This window comes from Pristiophorus japonicus, chromosome 3 (assembly GCF_044704955.1).
Source record: "Pristiophorus japonicus isolate sPriJap1 chromosome 3, sPriJap1.hap1, whole genome shotgun sequence".
Lineage (NCBI taxonomy): Eukaryota > Metazoa > Chordata > Chondrichthyes > Pristiophoridae > Pristiophorus > Pristiophorus japonicus.
Genome location: NC_091979.1, coordinates 225,033,858 through 225,056,751, shown reverse-complemented (window position 1 = coordinate 225,056,751; position 22,894 = coordinate 225,033,858). Strand labels below are relative to the sequence as shown.

Below are 22,894 nucleotides of genomic sequence, written 5' to 3'. Positions count from 1 at the left end.
TTCTCTACCACAGAAAGTTGTTGAGACCAATTCACTAAATATATTCAAAAAGGAGTTAGATGTAGTCCTTACTACCAAGGGGACCAAGGGGTATGGCGAGAAAGCAGGAATGGGATACTGAAGTTGCATGTTCAGCCATGAACTCATTGAATGGCGGTGCAGGCTCGAAGGGCCGACTGGCCTACTCCTGCACCTATTTTCTATGTTTCTATGTTTCTATAACATGTCGCTTTGACAACACATTTTAAATATTTTCAAATTTCTAGCATTAAAGCCATTACCAAATCTTGAGTGAATCTGAATCTAATTTGAAAAAGCTACATTTATGTAAATCTTGACTGTTATTAAATGTTTCTTGTAAAAAAAATTGTTGTCCAAATGAAAAAACCCTAATGGACTAATTTTCGCTTGATTTTTCCTTTTTATTTGTCTGGAATTTATTTAGAGCCACGATCAATGAGTGATTCAGGTAAGTGTCTGCATATTTTGTGATTCATAGTTGCTTTCATTGAGTGAATACTTATGCGAAGCTAGCCAAAACTAGAATAGTACGCAAATTTTCGCGGGGATGGGAATTACCATTTTCTCCTGTGCTTTTTTTTTGTATATTCACTTGTGCAACAACTAAAACTAGAAACAAATGTAACAAGGACAGGGTCCATAAGCAAGCCTCGAGATTTTTTCTGGAAATTCAGGAAGACTGTGGTACTAATGGCCAAGTCACTATAGTTTTCAAGACCACATATACACTGAGATAAGTATTAGTGTATGGCGCACAGCAATGCTACAGTAATAGTGTAAATGCAGCCTAAATCCAAATTCAGTGCCCAAGTTGACAATTGCGTGAAGTGGCGTTGGACTCCCTACATTATAGAGTGAATTTCTACTCTGGGGGCAGGGTGCGAGGGTGGCCGGTGGAAGTCTCACTTGAGGGAGCATAGGTAGGACAATCGGAGGTATCAGAAGTGGCCATTCAGCCCGTCATGCCTGTGCTGGCTCTTTGAAAGAGCAGTTGTGCTTAGACTCACAGCCCCACGTTTTGTCTGTAACCCTGTAAGTTCCTCATCTACAAGTACCTGTCCAACTCCCTATTAAACTTACTTATGGAACCAGCTTCCTCCACCTTGGAGTGCCAAGCTGATCACGTGGGTCTGCCAGTCCCTTGGTAGTCCAGGTAGGTGATTTGTAAATTGCAGAGCGTGCAGCGATGGCCCTTCCTTTTAAGGGAGCGAAGGGCCCTTTGAATACGGCCGCACTGCACGGCCCAGTGTGAGCACTGCTGAGATTTCCACCCTGCCTGTATGCTTTAGCGCTCCAAGAAGGAAGTGGAGCGTTTTTAGCTTTTCGCACTCCACTTCCTTCCTGAAATGCTAAAGCCAATTTTTTGAAAGCTACGAAGCAGTAGTGCCTGGTGCTAAGTTAACCAGCTTTCAAAAGTTGTTGCCCCCATAGAATAATAATCATGGAGGATTTCAACTACCCCAATATTAAAACTGTTATGTCTGTAATGCACTTATGAATGACTCCACGAGGCAATGTGTTAGACTCAAACTGTAGTGACCTTGGTCCTTTATTTGTAACTCCAGAGTGAGGCACAAGCATGGTGGGCAGCCATTTATACTGGGCTCTGCACATCACCCTCAGGTCTCTCACTGCAGTGCCCTCTAGTGGCCAACCTCTGCCACAGGGGCAGGAAACCCCGGCCTCCACCAGTTGCACACTCTAGTGGTGCCAACATAGTATATACACAGTGTAAACCTTATTGACAGTACATCAGGTAACAAGTTTCCATCTATGCAACTATACAGTGACTACACAGAGAATATATCTATTGTCTGCATATATAACAAAAACAGAGCAGATTTACGCTGATGTTGCCTGGACTGGAGAATTTTAGCTATGAGGAAAGATTGGATAGGCTGGGTTTGTTTTCTTTGGAACAGAGGAGGCTGAGGGGAGACCTTATTGAGGTGTATAAAATTATGAGGGGCCTAGATAGATGGACGGACGGACCTATTTCCCTTAGCAGAGGGGTCAACCACCAGGGGGCATAGATTTAAACTAAATGATAGGAGGTTTGGAGGGGATTTGAGGGCACATTTCTTCACCCAGAGGTTGGTAGGGGGTCTGAAACTCACTGCTTGAGAGGATGGTAGAGGCAGAAACTCTCACCACATTTAAAAAGTACTTGGATGTGCACTCAAAATGCCGTAACCTACAGGGCTACGAGCTGAAAAATGGGATTAGGCTGGATAGCTCTTGGTCGGCCGGCGCGGACACGATGGGCCGAAATGGCCTCCTTCCGTGCTATAAATTCCGATGATTCTATGATTAACTGGACAGTAGAGGTAGTTAAAGGGGATAAGGGAATTGATTTCCTACAATGTGTACAGGACTCCTTTCTAACCCAGTATGTAAGAAGCCCAACAAGGGAGGATTCGCTATTGGATCTAGTAATAGGGAATGAACCAGAGCAGGTAAGAGAAGTAAAAGTAGGGAACCATATGGGCAATAGGGACCATAATATAATGTGCTTTAAAATAATAATTGAGAAGGACACAAGTATGACAAAGACCAGGGTAATAGATTGGAGAAAAGCTGATTTTGAGGAGCTGAGACTAGAACTTGGGAAAATAAAATGGACAACAACATCGTCAAACAATGACATAGAACAGCAATGGAAAACATTTAAAACGGTGTTCAACAGAGTGCAGGAAAAATATATTCTGCTAAAAAACAAGAACAAGCTAAACACTCATGAGACACCATGGATAAATGAAGCCATAAGGGAAAAATTGAGGATAAGGAACGAGGCATACATTAAGTACATGGACAGCAGGGGAGAGCATGATAAGGGAAAATATGAAGCGATTAGGAGAGAAGCCAAAAAACATTTGGGAAGGCAAAGAGGAACTATGAAATTAAATTGTCAAGTAACATAAAACAAAATAGTTAAATATTTTATAGGCACATCGATAAAAAAAGAACATTGGGATTGGAATAGGACCACTATGGGATGGGCAGGATAATTCCACAGGCAGTAATAGAGAGATGGCAGAAATATTAAATAATTACTTTGCCTCAGTATTTAGATAGAACAGGTGGTCATGACATTGGATCATTAGTAATGAAATATCTGCATTTAAAATAAAAAGAGGAGCTATATTAAATAAACTAATCAAACTCAAAAAACCCTGATCCGGATGGTTTACATCCATGCATTTTAAAAGAATCTGGGGAAGAAATAGCTACACATATTTAATAATTCATTGGAAAAAAGTGCAATGCCAGAGGACTGGCGGATAGCTAACATAACATCCATATTTAAGAAGGGAGGTAGAACGTGTCCAGGGAACCATATGGCAGGAAAAATAATGGAATCCCTACTAGAGGAGAAAATAGAAAAACATCGAGAAACCAAAAGTATAATCATGAATAGTCAGCATTGTATAATCGGCATTGAATAATCAGCATTGTATTTCAAAAGATCTTGCTTGACCAACCTCATTGAATTTTTTGAAGAGGTAACAGAGGGAAAAGAAATGAGTAATACAGTAGATGTAATTTATCTAGATTTTCAAATACCTTTGATAAGGTACCCCATAATAGACTGATGAACAAGGTCAGAGGATGCGGAGTCAGGGGACAAGTAGCAGAATGGATAGCTAGTTGTCTTCAAGACAGAAAGCAGAGAGTAGGGGTAAAGAGTACCTATTTAGAGTGGCAGAATATGGGTAGTGCTGTTCCACAAGGATCAGTGCTGGGACCCTTGTTGTTCACAAGTTATATTAATGATTTAGACTTTGGAATCAAAAACAGAATTTCTAAATTTGCAGCTGACACCAAATTGTGGCGAATAGTTAATACTGAGGAGGACTGCAACAAATTACAGGAAGACATTAATAAACTTGCAGAATGGGCATATAATTGACAAATTAAATTCAATACAGATAAATGTGTGGTATTACATTTTGGTAGGAAGAATAAGGAGGTCACTTATTACTTGGAGGGAGTGAGTCTGGGTGGGGTAGAGGAGCAAAGGGATCTGGGAGCACAAATACACAAATCACTAAAAGTAGTGACACCGGTTAATAAGGTCATAAAAAAACAAACCAAGCACTAGAGTTTATTTCTATAGGGATAGAATTGAAAAGTGGTGAAGTTCTGCTAAACTTGTATCGAACCTTGGTTAGACCACACATCGAGTATGCGTACAGTTCTGGTCGCCATATTATAAAAAGAATACAGAGGCTTTGGAGAGGGTGCAGAGAGATTGACAAGGATGATACCAGAAATGCGAGGGTATACCTATCAGGAAAGGATGAACAGGCTGGGCCTCTTTTTGCTTTAAAAAAGAAGGCTGAGGGGTGACCTAATTGAGGTATTTAAAATTATGAAAGGTTTTGATAGCATAGATACAGAGGGAGTGTTTCCACTTGTGGGAAAGAGCATAATTAAAGGCCATCAATATAAGATAGTCACCAAGTAATCCAATAGGGAATTCAGAAGAAACTTCTTTACCCAGAGAGTGGTGAGAATGTGCAACTCGGTACCACAGTGAGTGGTTGAGGCAAATAGTATAGATGCAGGTAAGGGGAGGCTAGATAAATGTATGAGGGAGAAGGGAATAGAGGGTTATGCTGATAGAGTTAGATGAGGAAAGACGGGAGGAGGCTTGAGTGGAGCACAGAAACAAGCCATTCGGCCCAACCAACCCACATGGGCTGGTTGGGCTGAATGGCCTGTTTCTGTGCTGTATATCTTATTAAATTTGGTTCATGGGCTTTCTTGATCAAATTGTGAACTCTCAATCCAGAATGCATTCCCTCAAGGGGTGGTTGAAAACCAAATGAAAAAAAAGAGAGAGACAGAGAGAGTGAGAGAGACTGAGAGAGACAGAAAGTGAAAGAGAGACAGAGAGAGAGAGAGCGAGAGAGACAAAGAGAGCGAGAGAGACAGAGAGAGAGCAAGAGAGAGCGAGAGAGTGAGAGAGACAGAGAGAGTGAGAGAGACAGACAGAGAGAGAGAGACAGAGAGAGTGAGCGAGTTAGAGAGTGAGTGAGAAAGACAGAGAGTGAGAGAGAGAGACAGAGAGTGAGAGAGAGAGACAGAGAGTGAGAGAGAGAGACAGAGAGAGACAGAGTGAGAGAGACAGAGTGAGTGAGAGAGACAGAGAGAGAGTGAGAGTCAGAGAGAGAGACAGAGAGAGTGAGAGAGACAGAGAGAGTGAGAGAGACAGAGAGAGCGCGACAGTCACAGAGAGAGCGAGAGAGACAGAGAGATTGAGGGACAGAGAGTGAGGGGAGAAAAAAAACCTGAAAAAAACCCACCAAAAACATTCCCAATAAATAACTCATGCCAACAAAACATAAATTGCAAAAATCAACAAAACAATCACGTATCTGAGGCCGACATTACTTATCTCACTGCAGCCGGTACAGCTCGGACCATCGGCTTTCACAGGCGGTTTCAGCACGGTGCTCTACGGAGTGCTACAGATCGGGTGGGCGCCAAAAATCGAGCTGGTGTCGCAACCAGTGGCGTTGCACACCGGCTCTCCTCTTCCAGGCGGTAATGTTCCCCGCCCAGCCGAATCCAGCACTGAAACTCCTGGCAGGGCGCTGGAAGCTGGCCGCCTGACCGAAAGAGCTTACTGCCAGCATTGCTGCCCCCCCGCCCCCCACCCCCGAGATGAAAACAGAGGCAATAACAGGCCGAAAATCCAACCCCTTGGTCTTATCGAAACAAAACAAACTACGTAGGTATGGGGGCGAGTTGGCTAGGGTAGATTGGGAAACTACATTAAAAGATATGATGGTAGACAAACAATGGCTAGCATTTAAAGAATTAATACATAATTTACAACAAATATATATTCCTTTAAGGCACAAAAACCCCACAGGAAAAGTGGTCCAACCGTGGCTAACAAGAGAAGTTAAAGATAGTATCAGATCAAAGGAAGAGGCTTATAAAGTAGCCAAAAAGAGTAGTGAGCCTGAGGATTGGGAGAATTTTAGACTTCAGCTAAGCGGGACCAAGAAATTGATAAGGAAAGCAAAAAATGAATATAAGAGTAAATTAGCAAGAGTCATAAAAACAGATTGTAAATGTTTCTACAGGAATATAAATAGGAAGAGATTAGTGAAAAACTGGACCATTGGAGACGAAGGGGCTGAAGTTGCCCCTTTCCTTAAGGCCTGTGACCAGCGCAAATCGGCGGCCACTCAGCGGAGCGGGGTGGCTACCGACTTTTGGTGGAATGGCCACTGCTAGCCCAATTGCCATCCCGAGTTTTCTTGGCGATGCCCTGAACCCCCTTACCGCTCCGTTGTTACCGATCTGTCTTAAACACGTCATCACCGTGCACATTGCTGATCTAACCCCCTGACGGTGACATTCCCCTCCGAAAATCTTCGGCCCACCCGACGGTGCCAAATCAACCTTTTCCCCGGTGGTCCAGTGAGGCTGTGGCCTTCTGCAGCGGCAGTGTGGTATCCCTTAAAGGAGAGGATGCACTGCCACTGCTGCTATGTTTATTTTTGTCGGCGGACTGCCGTATCAGCCCGACAATTATGCCCCCGGGTTCGGCTGGGCCGCCAACAGGCAGCCTGGCACCCCCTCTTGGGTGCCAGGCCGCTGGCCCAGCCGAAACCCTCCCTGGTAGCCCAGTGAGTCGGAAGTATTTAAATCACGAAGGCTCTCCTCTTTAAGTGAAGGAGAGGGCCATGGTGACGTGATGCCATGATGATGTCATGGCGGCGGTCACACCGCTCCGCACCCAACTTCTGCCCCTCAGTTGCTATCACCGCTGCGTCTTTGCCCCAGGTACAGCAGGCGGTGAAGAAGGCAAATGGTATGTTGGCCTTCATAGCTAGGGGATTTGAGTATAGGAGCAGGGAGGTCTTACTGCAGTTGTACAGGGCCTTAGTGAGGCCTCATCTGGAATATTGTGTTCAGTTTTGGTCTCCTAATCTGAGGAAGGACGTTCTTGCTATTGAGGGAGTGCAGTGAAGGTTCACTAGACTGATTCCAGGGATGGCTTGACTGACATATGAGCCTTTATTCACTGGAGTTTAGAAGGATGAGAGGGGATCTCATAGAAACGTATAAGATTCTGATGGGACTGGACAGATTAGATGTGGGAAGAATGTTCCCGATGTTAGGGAAGTCCAGAACCAGGGGATATAGTCTTAGGATAAGGGGTAGGCCATTTAGGACTGAGATGAGGAGAAATTTCTTCACTCAGAGAGTTGTTAACCTGTGGAATTTCCTGCTGCAGAGAGTTGTTGATGCCAGTTCATTGGATATATTCAAGAGGGAGTTAGATATGGCCCTTACTGCTAAGGGGATCAAGGGGTATGGAGAGTGTCATGTATCTCACACTACTGTACATAACTATATCTTACCATTCTATACATGACTGTAACTAGATATGACTTGCAACTACAAGCATACTTTACCACCAGGGGTGCACTTGCAGGAGACATAAGAACATAACATAAGAATTAGGAACAGGAGTCAGCCATCTAGCCCCTCGAGCCTGCTCCGCCATTCAAAAAAATCATGGCTGATCTGGCCGTGGACTCAGCTCCATTTACCCGCCCGCTCCCCATAACCCTTAATTCCCTTATTGGTTAAAAATCTATCTATCTGTGATTTGAATACATTCAATGAGCTAGCCTCAACTGCTTCCTTGGGCAGAGAATTCCACAGATTCACAACCCCCTGGGAGAAGAAATTCCTTCTCAACTCGGTTTTAAATTGGCTCCCCTGTATTTTGAGGCTGTGCCCCCTAGTTCTAGTCTCCCCGACCAGTGGAAACAACCTCTCCGCCTCTATCTTGTCTATCCCTTTCATTATTTTAAATGTTTCTATAAGATCACCCCTCATCCTTCTGAACTCCAATGAGTAAAGACCCAGTCTACTCAATCTATCATCATAAGGTAACCCCCTCATCTCCGGAATCAGCCTAGCGAATCGTCTCTGTACCCCTCCAAGGCTAGTATATCCTTCCTTAAGTAAGGTGACCAAAACTGCACGCATTACTCGAGGTGCAGCCTCACTAATACCCTGTACAGTTGCAGCAAGACCTCCCTGTTTTTGCACTCCATCCCTCTCGCAATGAAGGTCAACATTCCATTTGCCTTCCTGATTACCTGCTGCACCTTCTGCACCTGCAAACTTTTTGGGATTCATGCACAAGGACCCCCAGGTCCCTCTGCACCGCAGCATGTTGTAATTTCTCCCCATTCAAATAATATTCCCTTTTACTGTTTTTTTCCCCAAGGTGGATGACCTCACATTTTCCGACATTGTATTCCATCTGCCAAACCTTAGCCCATTCGCTTAACCTATCTAAATCTCTTTGCAGCCTCTCTGTGTCCTTTACACAACCCGCTTTCCCACTAATCTTTGTGTCATCTGCAAATTTTGTTACACTACACTCTGTCCCCTCTTCCAGGTCATCTATGTATATTGTAAACAGTTGTGGTCCCAGCACCGATCCCTGTGGCACACCACTAACCACCGATTTCCAACCCGAAAAGGACCCATTTATCCCGAATCTCTGCTTTCTGTTAGCCAACCAATTCTCTATCCCTGCTAATACATTTCCTCTGACTCCGCGTACCTTTATCTTCTGCAGTAACCTTTTGTGTGGCACCTTATCGAATGCCTTTTGGAAATCTAAATACACCACATCCATCGGTACACCTCTATCCACCATGCTCGTTATATCCTCAAAGAATTTCAGTAAATTAGTTAAACATGATTTCCCCTTCATGAATCCATGTTGCATCTGCTTGATTGCACTATTTTTATCTAGATGTCCCGCTATTTCTTCCTTAATGATAGCTTCAAGCATTTTCCCCACTACAGATGTTAAACTAACCGGCCTATAGTTACCTGCCTTTTGTCTGTCCCCTTTTTTAAACAGAGGCATTACATTAGCTGCTTTCCAATCCGATGGTACCTCCCCAGAGTCCAGAGAATTTTGGTAGATTATAACGAATGCATCTGCTATAACTTCCGCCATCTCTTTTAATACCCTGGGATGCATTTCATCAGGACCAGGGGACTTGTCTACCTTGAGTCCCATTAGCCTGTCCAGCACTACCTCTCTAGTGATAGTGATTGTCTCAAGGTCTTCCCTTCCCACATTCCCGTGACCAGCAATTTTTGGCATGGTTTTTGTGTCTTCCACTGTGAAGACCGAAGCAAAATAATTGTTTAAGGTCTCAGCCATTTCCACATTTCCCATTATTAAATCCCCCTTCTCATCTTCTAAGGGACCAACATTTACTTTACTCACTCTCTTCTGTTTTATATATCGGTAAAAGCTTTTACTATCTGTTTTTATGTTTTGCGCAAGTTCATAATCTATCTTTCCTTTCTTTATTGCTTTCTTAGTCATTCTTTGCTGTTGTTTAAAATTTTCCCAATCTTCTAGTTTCCCATTAACCTTGGCCACCTTATACACATTGGTTTTTAATTTGATACTCTCCTTTATTTCCTTGGTTATCCACGGCTGGTTATCCCTTCTCTTACCGCCATTCTTTTTCACTGGAATATATTTTTGTTGAGCATTATGAAAGAGCTCCTTAAAAGTCCTCCACTGTTCCTCAATTGTGCTACCGCTTGGTCTGTGTTCCCAGTCTACTTTAGCTAACTCTGCCCTCATCCCACTGTAGTCCCCTTTGTTTAAGCATAGTATGCTCGTTTGAGACACTACTTCCGCACCCTCAGTCTGTATTACAAATTCAACCATACTGTGATCACTCATTCTGAGAGGATCTTTTACTAGGAGATCGTTTATTATTCCTGTCTCATTACACACTGCATACCTGTACCACACAGGTATATAAAGGCAGGTCTCAGTCATGTGTGGCACTCGAGAGCTGTGAAATAAAGGTGCAGGTCCAGAGTGACCTTGACTTCAGCATGTGCCTTGTGTAAGTCTGTACTGCAGGGTCAGGACTTTACAGAGAGAAAACAGGAAAGGGGTACTGAGGGAATGATCAGCCATAAGCTTATTGATTGGCGGTGCAGGCTTGAAAGGCCGAATTGTCTACTTCTGCACCTATTTTCTATGTTTCTATGTTTCTATGTTTCACCGCTCCCATTATGACCGAATTCCGGATCAAAACAAAAAAATCCATTGAGCCGAATGTCGCTCAAGAGGTGATCTGAACCGCAGCTGCAGTAAAAACCATCGAAAAGGGATGGGAGCACCCCATTATGACCGGGGGCAATTTCTACCCCACAGACAGGAGGAAACAATAAGGAAATGGCAGGGACATTAAATAAATACTTTGTTCTGTCTTTACAGTAGAAGACGCAAAAAAATTACAGAAATAATGGGGAACCAAGGGTCTAGTGAAAATGAGGAACTTAACGAAATTAGTATAAGTAAAGACATAGTACTGGAGAAATTAATGGGACTAAGTGGCGACAAATCCCCTGGACCTGATGACCTGCAACCTAGGGTTTTAAAAGAGGTAGCTGCAGAGATAGTGGATGCATTGGTATTAATCTTCCAGAATTCCCTGGATTCTAGAACAGTACCTAAGGATTAGAAGGTAGCAAAAATTGTCCCGCTATTTAAGAAAGGAGGAGAAAAAATGAGGAACTATAGGCCAGTTAGCCTGACATCAGAAGTAGGCAACATGCTATTATTAGGGATATGGTAACAGAGCACTTAGAAAATCGTAATATGATTAGGCAGAGACAACATGGTTTTATGAAAGGGAAATCGTATTTGATAAATCTGTTAGAGTTTTTTGAAGATGTAACTAGCAGGATGGGTAAGGGGGAACCAGTGGATGTAGTGTGGTTTTCAAAAAGCATTTGGTAAGGTGCCACACAAGAAGTTATTAGACAAAATTAGGACCGGGGCCAAAATTGCCCACCGCTGGAAACAGGGCACATCTTCCCTGTTTCTGTTGTTTTTAACATTGCGGTGGATGTGGTGGCCTCTTGAGCAAAATTCTGCTCTTTAGCTTTTTTTTCAGCGGACCGTAAGTTGATCATAATCGGGGCGGGTGTGTGGCGGTAAGCGGAAGTTCGTAGTCTCGAGGGGTGGAAGTTGGGAACGGGTGCCGTGGCCGCCGCTGTCAGTCATCAGCGTACTGCTGATGATGTCATCATGGTGCCGTGTCACCACGACTCTCCCCTTCACTTAAAGGGGAGCGCTCGTGCGATTCTTTAAGTTCAGTCACTGGGCCACCAGGGAGGGCTTCGACTGGGCCAGTAGCCTGGCACCCAACAAAGGTTACCAGGCTGCCTTCTGGCAGCCCAGCCGAACTCGGGGGCATAATTGTCAGCAATCGGCATGCAATAAAAACACGGCAGCAGCGACAGTAGGCCCTCCCCATTAATGGGAGCCACACCGCCATTTTAGAAGGACTCCAACCTCCGTGCATCAGCAGGAGAAGCTGCCGGTGGCACCGAATGGCGGGAGCAAGATTTTTTCGGCAGAATTTTGCCATCGGGGGTGACATTGGCGGCGCGCGCTCTGATGACGCACTTAGGACAGATTGCAGCAGAGGAGCGGCAGTGGGGGGAGCGGGTCACCGCTGGGCTACCACAGGAATGGAATTTTCAAACATGCCACAGGGGAAGGGGCAATTTCAGCCCTATGAGATTGGGGGTAATATATTAGCATGTACTGAGGATTGGTTGATGAGAGTAGGAATAAACGGGACTTTTTCAGGTTGGCATGCTGTAACCAGCGGGTCCACAAGGATCAGTGCGCGCGGCTATTTGCAATCTATATTAATGACTTCGATGAAGGGACTGAGTGCAACATATCCAAATTTGCTGATGATACAAAATTAGGTGGGAAATTAAGCTGTGAAGAGGATGCAAAGAGGCTGCAGAGAGATATAGACAGGTTGACTGAGTAGGCAAGAACATTGCAAATGGAATACAATGTGCGAAGTTATCCACTTTGGTAGGAAAAACAAAGAAGCAGAATATTTTTTGAATGGGGAGACACTGGGAAATGTTTGCATTCAGAGGAACCTGGGTGTCCTTGTACATGAATCACAGAAAGTTAACATGCAGGTACAGCAAGCAAATGGTATGTTAGCTTTCGTTACAAAGGGATTCGATTATAAAAGTAAAGAGGGTCGAAATTCACCACCGCCCGAAACGGGTCGCACCGACTGCTTTTGCTGTGTTTTCACCGCCGCGGCAGATGGGGTGGCCTCTTGCACGAAATTCAGCTCTTTGTCATTTTTTTTCCCGAGCGCAAGTCAGTCATAATGGGGGCGGGAGTGGGATGGAGAGCAAAAGATCGATCACAAGAGGTGCGGAAGTGGAGGCGGGACAGAGTCTCCGCCGCTGTCAGTCATCAGTATGGCGTCGATGACGTCATGACGTTTGTGTGTCACCACGTCTCAGAGTCGCTGCGAGCGCTGTGATTATTTTAGTTAGGTCCACTGGGCCACTAGAGAGGGTTTCGGCCAGGCCAGTGGCCTGGCACCCAAGAGGGCGTGCCAGGCTGCCTGTTGGCGGCACCAGCTAAACCTGGGGGGCATAATAGTCCGACCGACCAGACAGTCGACCGACAAAATAAATAAAATGGCGGTCGTGGCAGTGCTCCCTCCCCTTGAATGGCCCGCTGCACAGCCATGTCGAATACACTGCAAACACAGTGCACCGACAGAAAGAACTGTCTTTCCCCTGAATTTATCTTGAGGTGTGGGAGATCGGCGTTGCGTGCTTTGCTGACACGCTTAGGAGGGTTCTGCAACAGCAGGGCGGAAGTGGTGACCGCCGGGAAAAGCACCGAGGAGAATTTCGCGAGCGGTGGCCATTTGACTCCAAATCAGCAGCCATTCAACTCGGCCGCGTAGCCTCCGCTTTCCGGCAATAAGAGACATTATCGGGAGGCTGAATTTCAGCTCCACGAAGTCTTACTATAATTATACGGGTCATTGATGAGGCCACACCTGGAGTACTGTGTACAATTCTGGGGGTCGAAACTGCCCCTTCCCTTAAGGCCTGTTACCGCCGGAAATCGCCTGCCACACCGCGGAATGCAATGGCTACTGATTTTTAGTGTAATGGCCGCCATTTTTTAAATTCCACTCCAGCGGTATGCTGGCGGTGACCCGATCCCTCCCTACTGCACCGCTGCTGCCGATCCGTCCGAAGTGCGTCATAAGAGCACGCACCACCGAAGTCCCCTCCCGATGGCGAAAAACTTCTTTTTTCTGCCGGTGCAGTGAGGCTGTAGTCCTTTGTAAAATGGAAGTGCGGCTCCCATGAAAGGGGAAGACCTACTGCCGCTGCCGCCATTTTATTTTGTCGGCTGACTGCCAGGTCGGGCCGACAATTATGGCCACGGGTTCGGCCGGGCCGCCAACAGGCAGCCTGGCACCCCCTCTTGGATGCCAGGCCACTGCCCGGCCGAAACCCTTCCTGGTGGCCCAGTGACCGAACTTAAACAATTGTGCAGGCTCTCCCATTTAAGTGAAGGGGAGAGCCGTGGTGACACGGCACCGTGACGACCAATGACTGACAGCGGCTGCCACTCCGCCCGCCCTCAACATCCGCCCATCTAGTTTACTCACTTCCTCCCGCATTATGACCGACTTCCAGTCCGTCGGAAAAAAAAAGCCAAAGAGCGGAATTTCACTCAAGAGGCCACCGTATCCACCACACCAGTATAAACACGAGAAGCGGGTTAGGTGCGCCCCATTTCCAGCAGTGGGCAATTTCGGCCCCCTGGTCTCCTTACCTAAGGAAACATAGAAACATAGAAATATAGCAAATAGGCGCAATAGTAGGCCATTTGGCCCTTCAAGTCTGCACCGCCACTCAATATGATCATGGCTGATCCTCTATCTCAACACCATATTCCTGCTTTTAGCCCATACCCCTTGGTGCCTTTTATTTCTAGAAATCTATCTATCTCCCTATTAAATATATTCAGTGACTTGGTCTCTACAGCCTTCTGTGGTAGAGAATTCCACAGGTTCATCACCCTCTGAGTGAAAAAAATTTTCCTCATCTTGGTCCTAAATTTCCCACCCTGTATCCTGAGACTGTGACCCCTTGTTCTAGACTTCCCAGCCAGGGAAAACATCCTCCCCACATCCAGTCTATCCAACCCAGTCAGAATGTTATATTTTTCAATGCGATCCCCTCTCATTCTTCTAAACTCTGGTGAATATAGGCCTAGTCGACCCAATCTCTCCTCATACAACAGTCCTGCCATCCCAGGAATCAGTCGGGTGAACCTTCACTGCACTCCCTCTATGGCAAGTATATCCTTTCTTAGGTAAGGAGAACAAAACTGCACATTCCAATACTTCCAGGTGCGATCTCACCAAGGCCCTGTATAACTGTAGTAAGACATCTTTGCTCCTGTACTCAAATCCTCTTGCAATGAAGGCCAACATACCAGTTGCCTTTCTAACTCCTTGCTGCATCTGCATGTTTGCTTTCAATGACTGATGTACAAGGACACCCAGGTCCCTCTGTACATTGACATTTCCCAAGCCATCACCATTTAAATAATACTTTGTCCTTATGTTTTTCCTACCAAAGTGGATACATTCAGGATGGAAAGACAGAAAGGAAAAGTAGGAGGCGTAGCTTTGCTGGTTAAAGAGGAAATTAACGCAATAGTTAGGAAGGACATTAGCCTGGATGATGTGGAATCTGTATGGGTAGAGCTGCGGAATAGCAAAGGGCAGAAAACGTTAGTGGGAGTTGTGTACAGACCACCAAACAGTAGTAGTGAGGTTGGGGACAGCATCAAACAAGCAATTAGGGATGCATGCAATAAGGGTACAGCAGTTATCATGGGTGACTTTAAACTACATACAGATTGGGCAAACCAAACTGGTAGCAATACGATGGAGGAGGATTTCCTGGAGGTTATTAGGGATGGTTATCTCGACCAATATGTCGAGGAACCAACTAGAAGGCTGGCCATCCTAGACTGGGTGATGTGTAATGAGAAAGGACTAATTAGCAATCTTGTTTTGCGAGGCCCCTTGGGAAAGAGTGACCATAATATGATAGAGTTCTTTATTAAGATGGAGAGTGAAACAGTTAATTCAGAGACTAGGGTCCTGAACTTAGGGAAAGGTAACTTTGATGGTATGAGGGGTGAACTGGCTAGAATAGACTGGCGAATGATACTTAAAGGGTTGACGGTGGATAGGCAATGGCAAACATTTAAAGATCACATGGATGAACTTCAACAATTGTACATCCCTGTCTGGAGTAAAAATAAAATGGGGAAGGTGGCTCAACCATGGCTAACAAGGGAAATTAAGGATAGTGTTAAATCCAAGGAAGAGGGATATAAATTGGCCAGGAAAAGCAGCAAACCTGAGGACTGGGAGAAATTTATAATTCAGCAGAGGAGGACAAAGGGTTTAATTAGAAGGGAGAAAATAGAGTATGAGAGGAAGCTTTCTGGTAACATAAAAACTAACTGCAAATGCTTCTATAGATATGTGAAGAGAAAAAGATTAGTGAAGACAAATGTAGGTCCCTTGCAGTCAGAATCAGATGAATTTATAACGGGGAACAAAGAAATGGCAGATCAATTGAACAAATACTTTGGTTCAGTCTTCACTAAGGAAGACACAAATAACCTTCCGGAAATATTAGGGGGCAGAGGGTCTAGCGAGAAGGAGGAACTGAAGGAAATCCTTATTAGTCAGGAATTTGTGTTAGGGAAATTGATAGGATTGAAGGCCGAAAAATCCCTGGGGACTGATAGTCTGCATCCCAGAGTACTTAAGGAAGTGGCCCTAGAAATAGTGGATGTATTGGTGATCATTTTCCAACAGTCTATCGATTCGGGATCAGTTCCTATGGGCTGGAGGGTAGCTAATGTAACACTACTTTTAAAAAAGGAGGAAGAGAGAAAACAGGTAATTATAGACCAGTTAGCCTGACATCAGTAGTGGGGAAAATGTTGGAATCAATTATTAAAGATGAAATAGCAGCGCATTTGGAAAGCAGTGACAGGATCGGTCCAAGTCAGCATGGATTGATGAAAGGGAAATCATGCTTGACAAATCTTCTCATATTTTTTGAGGATGTAACTAGTAGAGTGGACAAGGGAGAACCAGTGGATATGGTGTATTTGGACTTTCAAAAGGCTTTTGACAATGTCCCATACAAGAGATTGGTGTGGAAAATTAAAGCACATGGTATTGGAGGTAATGTACTAACATGGATAGAGAACTGGTTGGCAGACAGGAAGCAGAGAGTTGGGATAAACGGGTCCTTTTCAGAATGGCAGGCAGTGACTAGTGGGATGTCGCAGGGCTCAGTGCTGGGACCCCAGCTATTTACAAATACGTCAATGATTTAGATGAAACAATTGAGTGTAATATCTTCAAGTTTGCAGATGACACTAAGCTGGGTGGCGGTGTGAGCTGAAAGGAAGATGCTAAGAGGATGCAGGATGATTTGGAAAGGTAAGATGAGTGGGCAAATGCATGGCAGATGCAGTATAATGTGGATAAATGTGAGGTTATCCACTTTGGTGGCAAAAACACAAGGGCAGAATATTAGAAACAGAGAAATATAGAAACATAGAAAATAGGTGCAGGAGTAGGCCATTCGGCCCTTCGAGCCTGCACCACCATTCAATAAGATCATGGCTGATCATTCACCTCAGTACCCCTTTCCTGCTTTCTCTCCATACCCCTTGATCCCTTTAGCCGTATCTAACTCCCTTTTGAACTGACATCAACAACTCTCTGCGGTAGGGAATTCCACAGGTTAACAACTCTCTAAGTGAAGAAGTTTCTCCTCATCGCAGTCCTAAATGGCTTACCCCTTATCCTTACATTGTGTCCCCTGGTTCTGGACTTCCCCAATATCGGGAACATTCTTCCTGCATCTAACCTGTCCAGTTCAGTCAGAATTTTATATGTTTCTCTGAGATCCCCTCTCATCCTTCTAAACTCCAGTGAATACAAGCCCAGTCGATCCAGTCTCTCCTCATATGTCAGTTCTGCCATCATCAGTCTGGTGAACCTTCGCTGCACTCCCTCATAGCAAGAACGTCCTTCCTCAGATTAGGAGACCAAAACTGAACACAATATTCCAGATGAGGCCTCACCAAGGCCCTGTGCAACTGCAGTAAGACCTTCCTGCTCCTATACTCAAATCCCCGAGCTATGAAGGCCAACATGCCATTTGCCTTCTTCACAGCCTGCTGTACCTGCATGCCAACTTTCAATGACTGATGTACCATGACACCCAGGTCTCGTTGCACCTCCCCTTTTCCTGACCTGCCACCATTCAGATAATATTCTGCCTTCGTGTTTTTGCCACCAAATTTATCCACATTATATTGCATCTGCCATGCGTTTGCCCACTCACCTAACCTGTCCAAGTCACCCTGCATCCTTTTAGCGTCCTCCTTACAGCTCACACCGCGACCCAATGTAGTGTCATCTGCAAACTTGGAGATATTACACTCAATTGTTTAATCTAAATCATTGACGTATACTGTAAATAGCTGGGGTCCCAGCACTGAGCCCTGCGGCAAGGTCCCACACAAGAGATTAATGTGCAAAGTTAAAGCACATGGGATTGGGGGTAGTGTGCTGACGTGGATTGAGAACTGGTTGGCAGACAGGAAACAAAGAGTAGGAGTAAATGGGTACTTTTCAGAATGGCAGGCAGTGACTAGTGGGGTACCGCAAGATTCTGTGCTGGGGCCCCAGCTGTTTACATTGTACATTAATGATTTAGACGAGGGGATTAAATGTAGTATTTCCAAATTTGTGGATGACACGAAGTTGGGTGGCAGTGTGAGATGCGAGGAGGATGCTATGAGGCTGCAGAGTGACTTGGATAGGTTAGGTGAGTGGGCAAATGCATGGCAGATGAAGTATAATGTGGATAAATGTGAGGTTATCCACTTTGGTGGTAAAAACAGAGAGATAGATTATTATCTGAATGGTGACAGATTAGGAAAAGTGGAGGTGCAACAAGACCTGAGTGTCATGGTACATCAGTCATTGAAGATTGGCATGCAGGTACAGCAGGCGGTTAAGAAAGCAAATGGCACGTTGGCCTTCATAGCGAGGGGATTTGAGTACAGGGGCAGGGAGGTGTTGCTACAGTTGTACAGGGCCTTGGTGAGGCCACACCTGGAGTATTGTGTACAGTTCTGGTCTCCTAACTTGAGGAAGGACATTCTTGCTATTGAGGAAGTGCAGCGAAGGTTCACCAGACTGATTCCCGGGATGGAAAGACTGACATATCAAGAAAGACTGGATCAGCTGGGCTTGTATTCACTGGAGTTCAGAAGAATGAGAGGGGATCTCATAGAAACATTTAAAATTCTGACGGGTTTAGACAGGTTAGATGCAGGAAGAATGTTCCCAATGTTGGGGAAGTCCAGAACCAGGGGATACAGTCTAAGGATAAGGGGTAAACCATTTAGGACCGAGATGAGGAGAAACTTCTTCACCCAGAGAGTGGTGAACCTGTGGAATTCTCTACCACAGAAAGTTGTTGAGGCCAATTCACTAAATATATTCAAAAATGAGTTAGATGTAGTCCTTACTACTAGGGGGATCAAGAGGTATGGCGAGAAAGCAGGAATGGGGTACTGAAGTTGCATGTTCAGCCATGAACTCATTGAATGACGGTGCAGGCTTGAAGGGCCGAATGGCCTACTCCTGCACCTATTTTCTATGTTTCTATGTTTCTATCCCACTAGTCACTGTCTGCCATTCTGAAAAGGACCCGTTTATCCCGACTCTCTGCTTCCTGTCTGCCAACCAGTTCTCTATCCACGTTAGTACATTACCCCCAATACCATGTGCCTTAATTTTCCACACCAATCTCTTGTATGGGACCTTGTCAAAAGCCTTTTGAAAGTCCAAATACACCACAGTCACTGGTTCTCCCTTGTCCACTCTACTAGTTACATCCTCAAAAAATTCCAGAAGATTTGTCAAGCATGATTTCCCTTTCATAAATCCATGCTGACTTGGACCGATCCTGTCACTGCTTTCCAATGCGCTGCTATTTCATCTTTAATAATTGATTCCAAAATTTTCCCCACTACTGATGTCAGGCTAACTGGTCTATAATTATCCATTTTCTCTCTCCCTCCTTGTTTAAAAGTAGTGTTACATTAGCTACCCTCCAGTCTATAGGAACTGATCCAGAGTCGATAGATTGTTGGAAAATGATCGCCAATACATCCACTATTTCTAGAGCACTTCCTTAAGTACTCTGGGATGCAGACTATCCATCCCCGGGGATTTATCGGCCTTCAATCCCATCAACTTCCCCAACACAATTTCCTGTCCAATAAGCATTTCCTTCAGTTCCCCCTTCTCACTACACCCTCGGTCCCCTAGTATTTGAGGAAGGTTATTTGTGTCTTGCTTCGTGAAGACAGAACCAAAGTATTTGTTCAACTGGTCTGCCATTTCTTTGTTCCCCATTATAAATTCACCTGAATCTGACTGCAAGGGACCTACATTTGTCTTCACTAATCTTTTTCTCTTCACATATCTATAGAAGCTTTTGCAGTCAGTTTTTATGTTCCTAGCAAGCTTCCTCTCATACTCTATTTTCTCCCTCCTAATTAAACCCTTTGTCCTCCTCTGCTGAATTCTAATTTTCTCCCAGTCCTAGGGTTTGCTGCTTTTCCTGGCCTATTTATATGCCTCTTCCTTGGATTTAACACTATCCTTAATTTCCCTTATTAGCCATGGTTGAGCCACCTTCCCCATTTTATTTTTACTCCAGACAGGGATGTACAATTGTTGAAATTCATCTATGTGATCTTTAAATGTTTGCCATTGCCTATCCACCATCAACCTTTTAAGTTTCGCCAGTCTATTCTAGCCAATTCACGTCTCATACCTCTGAAGTTCCCTTTCCTTAAGTTCAGGACCCTGGTCTCTGAATTAACTGTGTCACTCTCCATCTTAATGATTAATTCTACCATATTATGGTCACTGTTCCCCAAGGGGCCTCGCACAACAAGATTGCTAATTAGTCCTTTCTCATTACACATCACCCAGTCTAGGATGGCCAGCTCTCTAGTTGGTTCCTCGACATATTAGTCTAGAAAACCATCCCTAATACACTCCAGGAATTCCTCCTCCACCATATTGCTACCAGTTTGGTTAGCCCAATCTATATGTAGATTAAAGTCGCCCATGATAACTGTTGTACCTTTATTGCACGCATCCCAATTTCTTGTTTGATGCTGTCCCCAACCTCACTACTACTGTTTGGGGATCTGTACACAACTCCCACTAGCGTATTCTGCCCTTTGGCATTCCGCAGCTCCACCCATACAGATTCCACATCATCCAAGCTAATGTCCTTCCTTACTATTGCATTAATTTCCTCTTTAACCAGCAATGCTACCCCACCTCCTTTTCCTTTCTGTCTATCCTTCCTGAACATTGAATACGCTTGGATGTTGAGTTCCCAGCCTTGGTCACCCTGGAGCCATGTCTCAATGATGCCAATTAGATCATATTCATTAATTGCTGCCTGCGGAGTTAATTCGTCCACCTTATTACGAATCCTCCTCGCGTTGAGGCACAGAGCCTTCAGGCTTGTCTTTTTAACACACTTTGCCCCTTTAGAATTTGGCTGTAATGTGGCCCCTTTTGATTTTTGCCTTGGGTTTCTCTGCCCTCCACTTTTACTTTTCTTCTTTCTATCTTTTGCTTCTGACCCCATTCAAGTTCCCTCTGTCTCCCTGCATAGGTTCCCATCCCCCTGCCATATTAGTTTAACCCCTCCCCATTAGCATGAGCAAACACTCCCCCTAGGACATTGGTTCCGGTCCTGCCCAGGTGCAGACCGTCCGGTTTGTACTGGTCCTACCTCCCCCAGAACCGGTTCCAATGTCCCAGGAATTTGAATCCCTCCCTTCTGCACCACGGCTCAAGCCACCTATTCATCTGAGCTACCCTGTAATTCCTATTCTGACTAGCACGTGGCACTGGTAACAATCCTGAGATTACTACCTTTTTAATTTAACTCCTAGCTCCCTAAATTCGGCTTGTAGGACCTCATCCCGTTTGTTACGTATATCGTTGGTACCTATGTGCACCACGACAACTGGCTGTTCACCCTCCCCCTCCAAAATGTCCTGCAGTCGCTCCGAGATATCCTTGACCCTTGCACCAGGGATTCAATATACCATCCTGGAGTCTCCATTGCGGCCGCAGAAATGTCTATCTATTCCCCTTATGATAGAATCCCCTACCACTATAGCTCTCCCACACTTTTTCCTACCCTCCTGTGCAGCAGAGCCATCCACGGTGCCATGAACTTGGCTGCTGCCCTTCCCTGATGAATCATCGCCCCCAACATTACCCAAAACGGTGTATCTGTTTTGGAGGGGATGCCCATAGGGGACCCCTGCACTACCTTCCTTCCACTGCGCTTCCTGTTGGTCACCCATTCCCTATCTATCTGTGTAACCTTTACCTGCGGTATGACCAACTCACTGAATGTGCTATCCATGACATCCTCAGCATCACGGATGCTCCAGAGTGAATCCACTCGCAGCTCCAGTGCCACAATGTGGTCTGTCAGGAGCTGCAGCAGGATACACTTCCCGCAAATGTAGTTGTCAGGACACTGGAAGTGTCCTTGAGTTAGCACATAGCTTAGGAGGAGCATGACACGTGTCTGAGCTCTCCTGCCATGACTTAACCCTGAGATTAACTTAACTTGGCAACAACAATGATAATGGTTACCTACTGATAAAGGAAAAGAAAAAGAAAAACTACTCACCAATCACCAGCCAATCACTTACCCTCTTGGCTGTGACGTCACCTGTAGATATTTTTCTACTTCTTTGTTTTCCTTCTGCCCCTGCTGCAGCTGGCTCCTTGACGACACTCGGGCCTTTTATAGGCCTCCGACTCCCCGCAATCCCACTCCTCAATCTCCCGCCTTGTTGACTCTCGGGCCTTTTATCGGCCTCTGACTCCCCGGACTCCCGTTCCTCGATATCTCACCTCCTTGTCTCTTGGGCCTTTTATAGGCCTCCGACTCCCTGGACTCGCGCTCCTCAATCTCCCGTCTCCTCAACTCTCGGGCCTTTTATAGGCTTCCGACTCCCCGGACTCTCGCTCCTCGATCTCCCGCCTCCTCAACTCTCAGGCCTTTTATATGCTTCCGACTTCCCGGACTCCCACTCCTCGATCTCCCGCCTCCTCGAATATCGGGCCATTTATAGGCCTCCGACTCCCCTGACTCCCGCTCCTTATCTGAATGGCGGAAGATTAGGAAAAGAGGAGGTTCAACATGATCTGGGTGTCATGGTACATCAGTCATTGAAAGTTGGCATGCAGGTACAGCAGGCCGTGAAGAAGGCAAATGGCATATTGGCCATCATAGCTAGGCGATTTGAGTATAGGAGCAGGGAGGTCTTACTGCAGTTGTACAGGGACTTGGTGAGGCCTCATCTGGAATATTGTGTACAGTTTTGGTCTCCTAATCTGAGGAAGGACATTCTTGCTATTGAGGGAGTGCAGCGAAGGTTCACCAGACTGATTCCCGGGATGGCAGGACTGACATATGAAGAAAGACTGGATCGACTGGGCCTGTATTCATTGGAGTTTAGAAGGATGAGAGGGGATCTCATAGAAACATAAAATACTGATGGGACTAGACAGGTTAGATGCAGGAAGAATGTTCCCGATATTGGGCAAGTCCAGAACCAGGGGACACAGTGTAAGGATAAGGGGTAAGCCATTTAGGACCGAGATGAGGAGAAACCTCTTCACTCAAATAGTTATTAACCTGTGGAATTCTCTACCGCAGAGAGTTGTTGATGCCAGTTCGTTGGATATATTCAAGAGGGAGTTAGATATGGCCCTTACGGCTAAAGGGATCAAGGGGTATGGAG

The 22,894-nt window shown here is 45.3% G+C and overlaps 1 protein-coding gene across 11 annotated transcripts in view; it reads left to right on the top strand.

Annotated features, from left to right (window-relative positions):
* Positions 1–22,894, top strand: part of LOC139260132 (myopalladin-like) — a 635,514-nt gene that overhangs the window by 358,845 nt on the left and 253,775 nt on the right. For 10 of the 11 annotated variants that reach the window (XM_070876331.1, XM_070876327.1, XM_070876324.1 and 7 more), the window contains one exon: positions 446–469. The exons of the other annotated variant lie outside the window; for it this stretch is intronic. In XM_070876331.1, coding sequence (XP_070732432.1) covers positions 446–469 — 24 coding nt within the window. The remainder of the gene's footprint in view (positions 1–445; positions 470–22,894) is intronic. 11 annotated transcript variants of the gene reach the window in all.